Below are 12298 nucleotides of genomic sequence, written 5' to 3'. Positions count from 1 at the left end.
CACATGAATAATTTCCAATTGCCTTATAAAACAGTAGAGAATTATGCATTTCAGCAGTTATGAAGTCTTGTTTTCAAGTTATGGTCTCCCTTAAGTGATAGGTAAATAACACTGGCAGCCCTCCTCAGTTTCACAGACAGTTGCTGCTTTGAGTGTACTAGAGTTTCTGTGCAAAGCCTTTCTTGAAGAAAGAATTACTGCTTTCTGAAAGGCAGGGCCTGGCTCTGTGGCCAAGTTACACAGTCTCTGCTGCTACCACTGTTGCTGCAAGAGCTACAGAAGACTTGGGACGTTAGGCCCTAGAACCCCTCCTTGCTCGATACAGGGTTTGTGACTCTCTGTAAAGTGTCACATGTGTCTGTTCAAATAGAGGCAGAGTTGAACATATGTTGAATCTGAGCATGCCTTTACAAATAAGAAGTCATTGGCTGTCCTGTGTTTTAGCAAGCTAGGTCCCTTTCATGTGAGCAATCATAAGTACCTCTGGTTCTCAAGCCATCAGAACCTCACCCTAGCCCCAGAGAAGAGGGTAAATTGTGCCATTCTCCCAAAGCTGCACTTCCAGCTACTTTGTTACCTTTGAACTTTTACCTACTTTGAAAAGAGAGGCAGTTAGAAAATTTTGTCTTTTTATATTTAAACTTATAACCAATTATTTACTTGCTCTAAAATCGCATCCTGGGTTAATGACATATGAGTAAACTTGTATGAATTACAGCTGTACTGAGCAGGTCATTGATGGAGTAATTTCTCATTCACTCAGGTCTTAGCTTAGTGACCTTGCCTGTTAAATTGGGTAAAGCAGGTTTGTAGGCCTGCTTCAGGGGTGGTTTGTGGATTCAGGTGAGAGCTCCTGTGGGTGTCTTCCACCTACCACCAAGCACTTAATTTATGTGGGTGTGGATTCGTCAGTCTTTGTTTTGTATTAGTGACACCAGTGAACCATAGTGTACTGTCTTGGTAATTCCATCCCTGCCTGGGGAGCCCTGACGTGTCAGATGAGTAAGGTGTGTTTGGAAGCTGTTCACTTAAGAAGACAAGCTTACAGATAATTACAGTGCATTTGCTGAGAGCAAGAGGGCAGAGTGCTGGGCAGCAGATAACAACTCAAAATGTTGTCGTGTTTGCTGGAGGCTTCTTCTCCTATGGCTTTGTGCTGGGACTTGGCAGTTTGTTGGTAGGACCACTGGTTCTGTTGGTTTGGAGGGTGGATACACCATTCAGCATCAGTCAGTCGGGGGTGGGAAGCAGGCTCTACAGGTGGGTTAGAGATTGCCATGGTTTTAATGGTTAGACCCTTAACTTCTTGGGCAAAGATCTGACAGCTCGTAAATTGCTACTTTAATGATTTCAGAACCTCAGTGCAGATGCGAGCACAAACACTGTTCCTGTAGTGGTCCCCAGAGAGCCTTCCGTGGCAGCAGCACCCTGTGCTGTGGCAGCAGCATTTGAACGGTCTCCTTCCCCAGCCCATTTACCCGAGTAAGTATCAGTGTTCTACCAGCCCTCGGCCGTGTACAAGTGGGAATGACCTGTAATATTACACACGATTCTTAAACCAGATGGCATTTTCACAGGGATCCCAAGGTGGCAGAAAAGCAGAGGGAAACCCACAGTGTGGACAGACTCCCTTCTACCCCTACTACAACTGCATGTAAATCAGTGCAGGTGAATGGAGCAGCAACAGTAAGTGCTTTGCCTGCCTTCCACAGCACTCAGGCGTTCTATGTAGGTCCTGCCTCAGCCTGTTTTTAGTCATTCTAATTTGATTGGTTTTCATTTGTGTGTGCCTTCATTTCTCTATACCACATTGCTGAGCCTCTCTATTTCAGTTACCATCTCTCAGATAGTAACAAGGTCCCAACTCTGTCCTGTATGGAGGTTGATCATTTCTGCATTTACTGTGTGTATTGTATATATGAAAAAGAATTAAGCAGAATGACTAAAAAGAACAACATGGTGTTCTTTTTGCCTTGTTTAAATCCCAGTGTTTCTGCTAGGTATAGTGGCTCAGGCCTTTAGTTCCAATGCTTGGGAGACAGAGCAGGACAATGCCTGCAGGTTTGAGGCCCCTGGTTTACATAGCAAGTTGCAGCCAGCCAGGGATACACAGTGATGCAGTGAGTCCTCAGGTCTAGTAGTTTCTGTCCTTGATGATCTAGCATCTCTTATATGGATTTGCATCTTCCTCAGCTTGGTGTTGAGGTAAGTCTTTAAGTTAAAATTGCATTAGGTATGGTGGCACGCACCTGTGATCCCAAGACTTAGGAGGCAGAAGCAGGAAGATCAAATTTCCACAAGTTCTGTGTAAGTGCCAGACCAGCTAGGGGTACACAGTAAGACTCCATCTTAGACTTAGGAAGTGGAAGCAGGAGGATCAGGAGTTGCAGCGCAACTCACATACTGAGGCTAGCCTGCACTACATAAGATACTATCTCAATAAATAAATAAATGAATGAATGAATGAATGAATGAAGAAGGCTCACAGGACCACTGTGCCACACCATCGCAGTTTATTACCTATGTAAGCAGAGCACTTGCAGATGCCCTGTCTTGGATCAAGGGAAGCAGGGTTTGTACCTTTTTTTTTCCCTTTGAGCCTCTTAAGCTCCCATATTTCTTGAGAATGCTTAAAGGCTTCATGCTGGGCAGAGTTTGGTTACCATTTCATGTTGTTAGCCATGTTAGAGGGGTTAGCTCTGTATTGTCTTGGGAGGAAAAGTGTACTGCAAGGGAAGGGAGTGGTTTTTTTTGTTACGTTTTGGTTTTTTTTTTTTTAACCAAAACATCTGTGTTTTTTAAGCTTTAAAAAAAAAACAAAACAAAACAAAAAAAATCACAAATTTTTCCAAAAAAACATGATTAGCTTAGAAAAATAGATGTATTTTCTTTTCAAAGAAACTTAGCTTTATAGAGTCTAGACAAACAAATAAAAAGCCAGAATCTAACATAAGTCAAGGAAATCCATTCATGCTTCAGGCTTCTCTCCTCGAGGAAGCAGCCTTGTTATATTATTCCTCTTTAGTAACCCTTCGTCCTTCTTGAGTAATTTCAAACTCTGTGACTTATTCCAGCACCAACTGACAAAGTCATCAAATCCTAGAAATGTACCAACAGTTGTGTCTGAATTAGGGTTTTTATTGCTGTGAAGAAACACCATGAACATAGCAACTCTTACAAAGGAAAACATTTAATTGGGTGGCTTACAATTCAGAGGTTTAGTCCATTATCATGGTGGGACATGGCAGTGTGCAGGCAGACATGGTGCTGGAGAAGGAGCTGAGAGTCCTACGTCTTGATCTGCAGGTAACAGGAAGTGAACTGATCTAGGTGAAGCTTGAGCATAGGAGACCTGAGAGCCCACCCTTACAGTGGCACACTTTCTCCAACAAGGCCACACCTCCTAATAGTGCCACTCCCTGTGAGCTTATGGGGGCCAGGTACATTCAGACCACCACTAGTTCATCTGTCACAGTGAGAATTCTTGATCCTGTATGCTTGTCCACAGCTCTAGTGACGGGAACTTTGATGATAGTCATTTTAGCTGCCGTGGACATGCCAGAAGTTGCTACTGGAGTTTGTGAATGTTTTAAAAGTAAAAATACCCATGAAGATGGAATTTTACTTAAAATTAAAGTTTTATTTTACGTAACTTCATTCTTGTCACTTTGTACCCATAATCCCACATTTTGTGTTTCCAGGAATTGCGAAAGCCCAGTTATGCAGAGATTTGTCAGAGAACGAGTAAAGAGCCTCCGTCCTCCCCATTGCAACCCCCAAAAGAACAAAAGCCAAACACTGTCGCCTGTGGGAAGGAGGAGAAGAAGCTCACTGAACCTGTGGAGAGATACAGAGAGCCCCCTGCCCTCAAGTCCACTCCTGGGGTCCCCAAAGATCAGAGGAGGCAGCCTGGGCGCCGACCCTCGCCTCCAGCTGCTGGGAAGCGTCTAAACAGGGAACAGAACACTCCCCCCAAGTCTCCTCAGTGAAAGCCGGATGCCTGGGAGGGGTCTGGAAGAGCTGTATTCACCACAAACGAAGCTCTCCCACTCAGTACGGAATGAGCCGCTGGTTAGGAGCTTGCAGTGTCTGTGAGGCCCATGGGATGCCTGCAAGTTATTTTCCTTCTGTGAGTCGGATTTTCCCCCTCTTGAAAAAAAAAAAATCTATTTTTCAGGATTTAATTATATAATATAAACCTTATTTTAGGTTGGTGCTTAACTGGAGGTGACGCAGAAGTCTGTTTTTCAGGATAGAAAATCTATTTATCCTAACAAATGGATATTTTTTATTAAGCCTCCACGTGGCTCTGAATGCAAGCTATATATATGAGTTTTTCTAAATTAAGGGAACTATGCTACTTCATTTTTTTTTTTTTAAACAACTGGTCTGCAAGTGCATATGGGTAGGGTGTCCCCAACAGATGGATGAGGGCTAATGGCGCAAGCAGGGGCAGCCTTGGCCTCACAGAGCAAGGGACTGGCAATGTCAGGGCACTGGCATACTGGCACAGGAGCTGTGTTTTCATCTAAACCGTTAGTTGACAGGAAATTCTAGCTTTAAAAAAGATACCTATGTATATACAGTTCTTTTTGACCTCGTGGGCAGAAGGACCTGCAAAGAGCACCCTAGAAAGACCTGAAACCTTTGAGTTTGGATGTCCTGCGAGCAAGTAACCAGCTTCTCACTCCAGTTCCAAGTGGCTATTATGTAAAATAAATTCAAAGCACATTGTGAATAGAACCTAGATGGAAATAGAAACTCTGTTGCCCACTGACATCATACCATGAAGTTACACCATGATGTTTTGGTCCCTGTGAGCAGGCTACCTGGCTCCCAGCCTCGAGTGCTTGCTCTGTCCGTGTCCCCCACGCATTCTTGCTGGAGAGTCGTGTCTTAACCAGCTCTGTGTGGATGTCTTCCTGTACCTCTGCTTCGGCACATGGATTTAGAAGTACCTAGCCATGAGAGAGTGGTGTTTGTGGTCCCCCCTCTGGCTGGTGGAGGACAGAATCCTTGCTCTTTTTTACCTCCAAGACGAGGGTCTCACTGATTCTTTCTAAGAAGCGCTGCTGCACTTGTGAAGAACAAGGGTGCAGTAAAGTTAGCAAGTTTATAATAAAGTTACAGATAAATTATTTTTGTTTTAAAATGCCTAAAATTTTTCTTTAAGTATTCTAAGCAGCAGACATTAAAATAGTTCCTGCTAAGTGTAACCATACAGCTTATTCCACAAAATGCTATTTAATAAGACTGAAGTTTGTTTTGGTTTTTTTGTTTTGGGGTTTTTTTGTTTGTTTGTTTTGGTTTTTTTTTTCCTTTTTTTTTTTTTTTTTTAAGAAAAAATGATTTCCATCCAATATTTAAAGACTTGAATTTTATTTAAACTTGAAAATGACTTTGCCTTAACTTTTGTATAAGACAGCTTAGAGCTCACGGAGACCGGCCCCTGGGTTGGTGGGAGTGGATCGGTTACTCAGTCACCGTGCGGATCTCCTGGTGGTGGTTTTGCTGAGTACACATACTGTTGTACAAGAACTCCAGTGGTTTTTGTAACATACCTTACAGATCTTCGACAATTGATCTTTTTTCAAATTGTTGAAAAATCCTGTAAATGCAAATAGTCGCTACTGTGTTAAATCTGTGCACTTGGGAGTGTACTCTGCCTGTACAGTGTAAATAATCAGAACATATGAGAAAGGTACCCTACAGAGAAGAATCTGATAAAAATTATTGATATATTATAAATGTTACTGTTGAGCTGGATGTAGATAAACTAAATGTTGTGGTTTGAGTATTATTTTAATGTGTTAAGGTTTTTCTTTTCCCCTTATACTGGTGTGTTGAACTGATTTTGCCTCTTTGCTGCAAAAGGGAAATGGGAAGTCTTATTAAAAGCCTTTGGATGTTTTCATACTCTTAAAAAGTATGTAAGTACATACTAATCATATCTGATGTTTAAGGGTTTTGAAGGAGAGTATAGAGAGCAGAGACTGGCAGGATCTTCCAATGAGAGTAAAAAACAGAAATGTACTAATTAAAATCATACTTTGCTAAGTGATTTATCCTGCCAGAGGCAAAGATACCTGGTGCATGTGACCATTTCCTTCAGAGCAGCTGTCATTCAGTTACATAGGAATATACGCAGTGCTGTTTCAAATGCCTGTGAAAGGAACATAGGATGAATTTCCTTGTAGATGTCACATCACTGACAAAAAAAAAAAAAGAAGAAGAAGAAGAAGAAGAAGAAGAAGAAGAAGAAGAAGAAGAAGAAGAAGAAGAAGAAGAAGAAGAAGAAGAAACAACAACCAGCCTCTTGAACCCACACTAGCAGATACCGTCTATCTGGAAAGGCGAGCCTGAGGCCTCAGGTCCTTCCCATCACATCTTTCCTGGAAGAGGGGCCAGATTATGATCAGCATCCCTTATCCCCAAGGGTGCTTTCACAGAGGATCCTTGAGTTTTAATGAGAAGTCCTTTCCCCAAGGCTGAGCATTGCAGCACGAAGAGTGTGTGGCAGAGCCAGCTGTAGATGCTTGCTGGCTGCTGGCTGGAGTAGGCTCAATGGCCGCATGCAGAGCCAGCTGGGCATGTGCACGAGGTCGGGACACTGTAATCACTGCTTAGCCAGTGACAGCCTGGCACCAGGATCTAAAGCCTTGCTCAGATGTGATTTTTTTTTTAATAGCACTCTTTTTCAGGAAGCAAAGGTGATATGCCAAATAGCTGTGTGATGTCAAAACAGAGACTTCCTGATCACTGAGGTTTTCCACTCAGAAAACAATGGAGTTATCACAATAGGAAGCTGTGGAGGGTGCATGCAGACTCTTGCTATGTTACATACAGCAAGCGTGATATGTGGTTTTCATAATCTATTTTTTAAGTTTACTCATTCCTTTCAGTATCTCAAGGTATAGAATCAGAGATACCACAGTCACAAATGACATTTTTAACTTGTAAAATTGTGTGATGATACTTAATTATCATATGGAAATATGGAATAGGAATCTGGCCCCATTTCACCAGACATGAATTTCAAGTGATTCCGCTCTCAGTAGTCAGTGTCCTGATGTCTCTGTGAATCCTTCCTGTCATTGCATCACTGGTTGCCACTGGTGGGTGGCAAAGAAAAAAAGAAAAAAAAAAGGAAAAAAGGAAAAAAAGGAGGAAAAAAAGTCTTACATTGCTGTATTAGGGTTTCTGCAGTTGATATTGAAAAACTGGTCCAGTTTGTCACAGCAGGCGACTGATGGTGCATACCTGTCTTTGTGTCCCCTTCAGTGAGCTGTAGTTGTGGGTTTGTGTGCTTTGTAGCCTGTTATACGGAAAGCAGCAGACAATCGAAGATTCCAGGAGTGCTAACAGCTGCGAGTCACAGAACGGGAGTGTAACGTGGAAGCTTGCCTGAGGGTTTCTGTTTCTGTTCTACTTTTCATTAAGACTGGAATCAAGCTTACATGTAAACTATCAGTAATTTAAGTTTCCTTTTGTCATTCAGTGTAAAACTGTCTAATTTGAAAAAAATGTAGGTTATGAAAAATAAAAGATTTAGGCACTGTTCAATTTTTCTTTTGATTCTTTCACATTAAAATTTTCCTCAAGAATACATTTTTTTTTTTTTAGATGTTGTTTGTTTCACTCTATTCCCATCACTCTGCGTGAGGATGATAAACAGGGGCCCAGATATAGTTCAGGGTTTGAAGTCTTCCAGCCACTCATGTAAGTTGGTCACCCACACTGAGATTGAAACATACAGCCTGTTGTGTGAGGAACAGAACCCAGGTCCTCTTTCTGAAAGAGTAACAAGTGCTTGTAACCGCTGAGCCATCTCTCTAGCCCCCTCCAGTATATCTTTTTTGTTTGTTTTGTGTTGACCTGAAACTAGTTGTGTAGACCAGGTTGGTTGGAACTCGGCTTTTCCTTCAGAATTCTGGGATTCAGCATGCACCACCACACAGCTCCCAGTGTTTCTCAGTAGTGAGTTATTTCCCCAGATTTGTGATGCCTCTTGGTTACCTCCCACCAACCACCTACATATACCTGAGTCTATCTAGGCTCTGTCTCTATTTCTGTGACACCATTCCCTGTAATTGACCTGTCTTCCGTTATTCCCAAGAGTTTCTCTTGTGCAGCTCATCCCAGGTTCAGGTAGGTGTGTCCCTGAAGGCGGGTTTTCCATTCCTGAGAATCTCTGTTCTACTTCCTGTGTTTGCTGGTTACGTGGTCTCCATGCACAGCACTGGCCTCAGAAAATTAAGAGGAGACGGTGTGAGACTTGGTTTGCTGTGCCTTGTAACAAAGCACAGTGATTTGCAGGGATAATTGCAGCACTGTGGATTGCCTGCTAGGCTTGGCTGGTGGTTCTGTTGATCAGCATGGCTCAAGGAGACAGGCAAGGACCAAACCTTGTTTAACATACATACACAGAGAAGTTTGAAATTAACTAGCTCCTTCCTTGCTTTCTCCATATCTTAACTTGAAGATCCTTTCCCAAGTCACTGGAGAAAACAGCCGATAGAGTAGCGCTGTAGACAGCTGACTGGGTCCAAGCAGTTCCTGAGCTAGGTAAGCCACAAGCTTCCTTAGATTAAAGGCTGTGGGCTTTTCCTGAGATGCCGGGGGCTGTAGGAAGGAAACTCAGAGAAGAAAAGCCCCTACCAGGTTCCCACTGATTAGAGGTTTCCCAGTGCTTAAAGAGTCTTCACTCTCAAGAGTGACTGTCAGACGGTACATGCCTGGGTTGCTTGGCCAAATAAGCTGAGCCCTGCCCTCACGGAGCTGGGAGGGTGGCCAGGCCACAGGTGGTGGGGGCTCTTCCAAGTGGGGCCCTGGGGGGTAGTGCTGTTGTTGGAGTTGAACAATGATGAATGCCCAGAATGGACAGCTTGACCACGGGGTCAAGATGGCTGAACTAAGGCAGGCTGGCTGTGGTGGAGGGAGCATAGCCTCTAGGGGAGCTGCAGCCTCCCAAGGAAGTGTCCCCTTAGTATGTTTGGGGTGGAGGGGCCCAACAAGGACCCCCCAGGTTCTCCAGAGTAACAAACTGTAGGTGGAGTCTTGGGTGTGCTGTGTAAATACAGTATTCTGTGTTCAGTCTAGGAAGTTCTATCAAATGGCCCTGAGCGCAAAAAAAAAAAAAAAAAAAAAAAGTGGGAGCTTCTACTGGTAAAACATGGACTATGGTGGTTCTTGTCCTCAGGCCACAGTAGTACTTTTTTTTTTTTTTTTTTTTTTTTTTTTTTTTAAGTTTTTCAAGACAGGGTTTCTCTGTATCCCTGGCTGTCCTGGAACTTGCTCTGTAGACCAGGTTGGCCTTGAACTCATAGAGAGCCACCTGCCTCCCGAGTGCTGGGATTAAAGGTTTGCATCACTGCCAGCTCAGCAGTACTTCTTAAGTGTGTCCTCAGCCTGGCCGTGGGAAGAACGCTTACTAAAATCTGTTTTCTGGCTCCATCCCAGGCTCACTGAAGAGGCCTAGAAATCTTGTGGCCTGCTGTGGTTGGACCATTTTGAATGATCTGGGGGGGGGGGGGGGGGATGAAGGACTACAGTAGATTGGTGTGTTCTGGAGCACTGGGCGTCTTACACTGTGATTTGGTATTTGGTATGGGTCCATTTGTAATTCTTCAGACCTGCGATGTGCCCTGACACAGAAGCGTTGGGTTTACCACATCTTATTCTAAGGATTGAGCTGTGAGGTCTTGAGAAAACCAGCAGACAGCAGAGGGAACGTGACAGAAGTAGAGGGTGGGGGAAGCCAGCTCAGCTTATCCTTCATTCTACACATAACCTCCAACTCACCCCACACTTGTTCCTTCCAGAGTTTGGGCTGCTAGGGATGGTCTGTTGAGGCCTACACTGGTGGGAAGACCCAGTTCCCTAGCAGTCGCTGCCCCAGGGTGTGCAGGGAGACCTCCTATTTAGTTGTCAGCTGTCTCTCTGGGCCCACCCAACCTAGTAATGACTACGGGACAGAAGAGGTGTCTTCAGTAATTGATTGGGCAGTCTTTTTCCTGGGGGTAGAATTTGAAAACAGTGCAGAACCCAGTCCCCTCCTGCACAAAGCCTGCTCTGTGGCCAGTGCTCCCAAGGACCACTGGCGTCCGCATCAAGAGAAATGCCAGAGTCGAATTTGCAAAGTTAAAGGACATAGCCTTCTGCTGGCGTGCCATGAACATGAGGTACTGTTGGCATGCTCACCCAGCACACAGGCAACTGTTAAGAGTCAGCAAGATGTGGCTTTGGCCAGAGTCTAGAAGGAAGCAAGCAGCCCCATGGAAATCAGCAGTGGGGAGGGAGTCTAGTTCATTTCCTCTTCTGATTGCTTTGGGTTCATCGTGCTCCTTTTCCTAGCTAAGGTTTTGGGTTATTAGCTTAAGAACTTGTTTTCTAGTATAAGCTCTAACTTCCTCACACTTGTAGCCTAGTTCTGAATGTGTTTGGTTTCCTTCAGTGTCCTCCTTGTACTGTGGGTTGTGGAGAAGTGTGTTATTCAGCTGCCAACTAGCTGGGGATTGTCCTGTTGTCTTCCGCTTACAGATTGTTAAAATGATTCCATTGTGGCCAGAGGACACTATGATGTCATTCTTCTTGAAAGGGTGTGGCAGAGCCGGACAGGGTGCGCCTTTAATCCCAGCACTCAGGAGGCAGAGACAGGTGGATGTCTGTGAGTTTGAGGCCAGCCTGGTCTACAAAGTGAGTTCTAGGACAGCCAGGGACACACACAGAGAAACCCTGTCTCAAACAACCAAAAAGAAGGGGGAGGGGGAGTGTGTGAGGACTGTTAGAACCACGTGTGCTTACCTTGGTAAAAGTTGTATCCTCTGGAGTAAGGGGGTTGGTTGGTGGTTCTTTGTCTTGCTAACTGTATCTAGTTCTGTTTCTTGCAGTAGGTGGAGTAACAGCTGTAGTAACAGATAGGCTTATTCCTGTGTTCCGCTATTTGCTCTTTCCAGCATAGTTGGGTTTTTGCTTTACATATTTTTGAAGCTCTGTTGTTTGATGTATACATGTTTAGGTTTGCTGGATCTACCCCTCTGTTGTTAATCTCCCTCTAGGACCCTATTACTTTCCTTTGCTCTGACCTTGTTTTATTTGAGGCTAATACACCAATTTCTGGTTTTGTTTTGTTTTTTTTGATCAGTTTGTGTAGGACACTGTTTCCTTTTTTATTTTCAACCCACCTGTACCATCATATTTGAAGTGAGTTGCTTGTAGACAGGATATGGTTGGATTATGCTGATTCCATTCTACCATTTTCTGCCTTTTACCTGCTGTACATAGCACTTTTATAACTACAGTGATTGCCATTTTTTTGTCTTTCATTTGCTTTCTATTGTTGGGTTTTTTCATTTATTATTATTATTATTATTATTATTATTATTATTACACATTTATTTATTTGGGAAGTGGATGCAGAAGGTAGAGGACAACCTTCAGGAGTCAATTCTCTCTCCCACCAGTTGAGTCCCACAGATTGAACTTGGCGGCCAGGCATGGTTGGCAAATTCCCCTTCCTGCTGAGCCATCTTACCAGGCCATGGTCTGTCTCTTTCTCTTGCATTCCTGGATGTCATAATTTACCGATTCTAAATCCATCACTAGGAATCATCATGAGAAAGAAATGCAGCAATGCTCTGTACTCATCAAATTGCCTTTGCCAGGGTAGGCTCTCCATGAGTGACCCGCTATATTTTTTGTTTTTTGTTTTGTTTGTTTGTTTCTTTGTTTGTTAAATAAGATTTTAACTGCCTACTTCCTGGGGCTATTCAGAATTCATGGTAAGCATCCCACCCCCATCCCCATCCCACTCCCCCACCCCTGCCACCAGTTCCTTAACTCACACCCCAGCCATCAGTGCTCAAGTTCAGAGTTTTCCGTTCACTGTCTTCAGCGTTTGATCACAAGCTGCACACTGCATTCCCGACTGCTCAGGCTGCTTTAGGGGAGCCTGTAACCATCGGGTGGTGAGGTAACGAGATGTGCAGGAGCTTTGGAAGGATCTGTCCACTGTCAGAGGTTTACGATAAGAATGGCAGAGACTACGAACAGCCAGCTTGAAGCCAGGGCAAAATATTTAACAGAACTTGAAGAACCCCAGAAGAGGACTCTGATATCACAAAACCCTGAGCCGAGCTATGCTGCAAACATATCTGCCTTTAGAGTCTTCATGTATCCATGTCAACAGGCCTCCTGAAACTGTCTGCAGCCAAAGGCCGAGTGCATTTTCCTTGTCTGTCTCAGGGTATGGCACTCCCAAGGCCTTTTCTTCATGAAACTGTTCTCACCCAGCACCTGT

At 43.9% G+C, this 12298-nt stretch overlaps 1 protein-coding gene across 1 annotated transcript in view; it reads left to right on the top strand.

Moving 5' to 3' along the window:
* The window catches only part of Larp4b (La ribonucleoprotein 4B), a 55045-nt gene extending 49769 nt beyond the window's left edge, over positions 1-5276 (top strand). The window contains 3 exon segments of the mRNA XM_059263428.1: positions 1355-1482; positions 1578-1686; positions 3702-5276. Of these exon segments, the coding sequence (XP_059119411.1) occupies positions 1355-1482; positions 1578-1686; positions 3702-3989 (525 nt within the window). The 3' untranslated portion in view covers positions 3990-5276.
* Positions 5277-12298: the final 7022 nt, after the last annotated feature.

Source organism: Peromyscus eremicus, chromosome 5 (genome assembly GCF_949786415.1).
Source record: "Peromyscus eremicus chromosome 5, PerEre_H2_v1, whole genome shotgun sequence".
Classification (NCBI taxonomy): domain Eukaryota; kingdom Metazoa; phylum Chordata; class Mammalia; order Rodentia; family Cricetidae; genus Peromyscus; species Peromyscus eremicus.
Note: the sequence above shows the minus strand (reverse complement) of the source record. Positions and strands in the feature narration are given on the sequence as shown.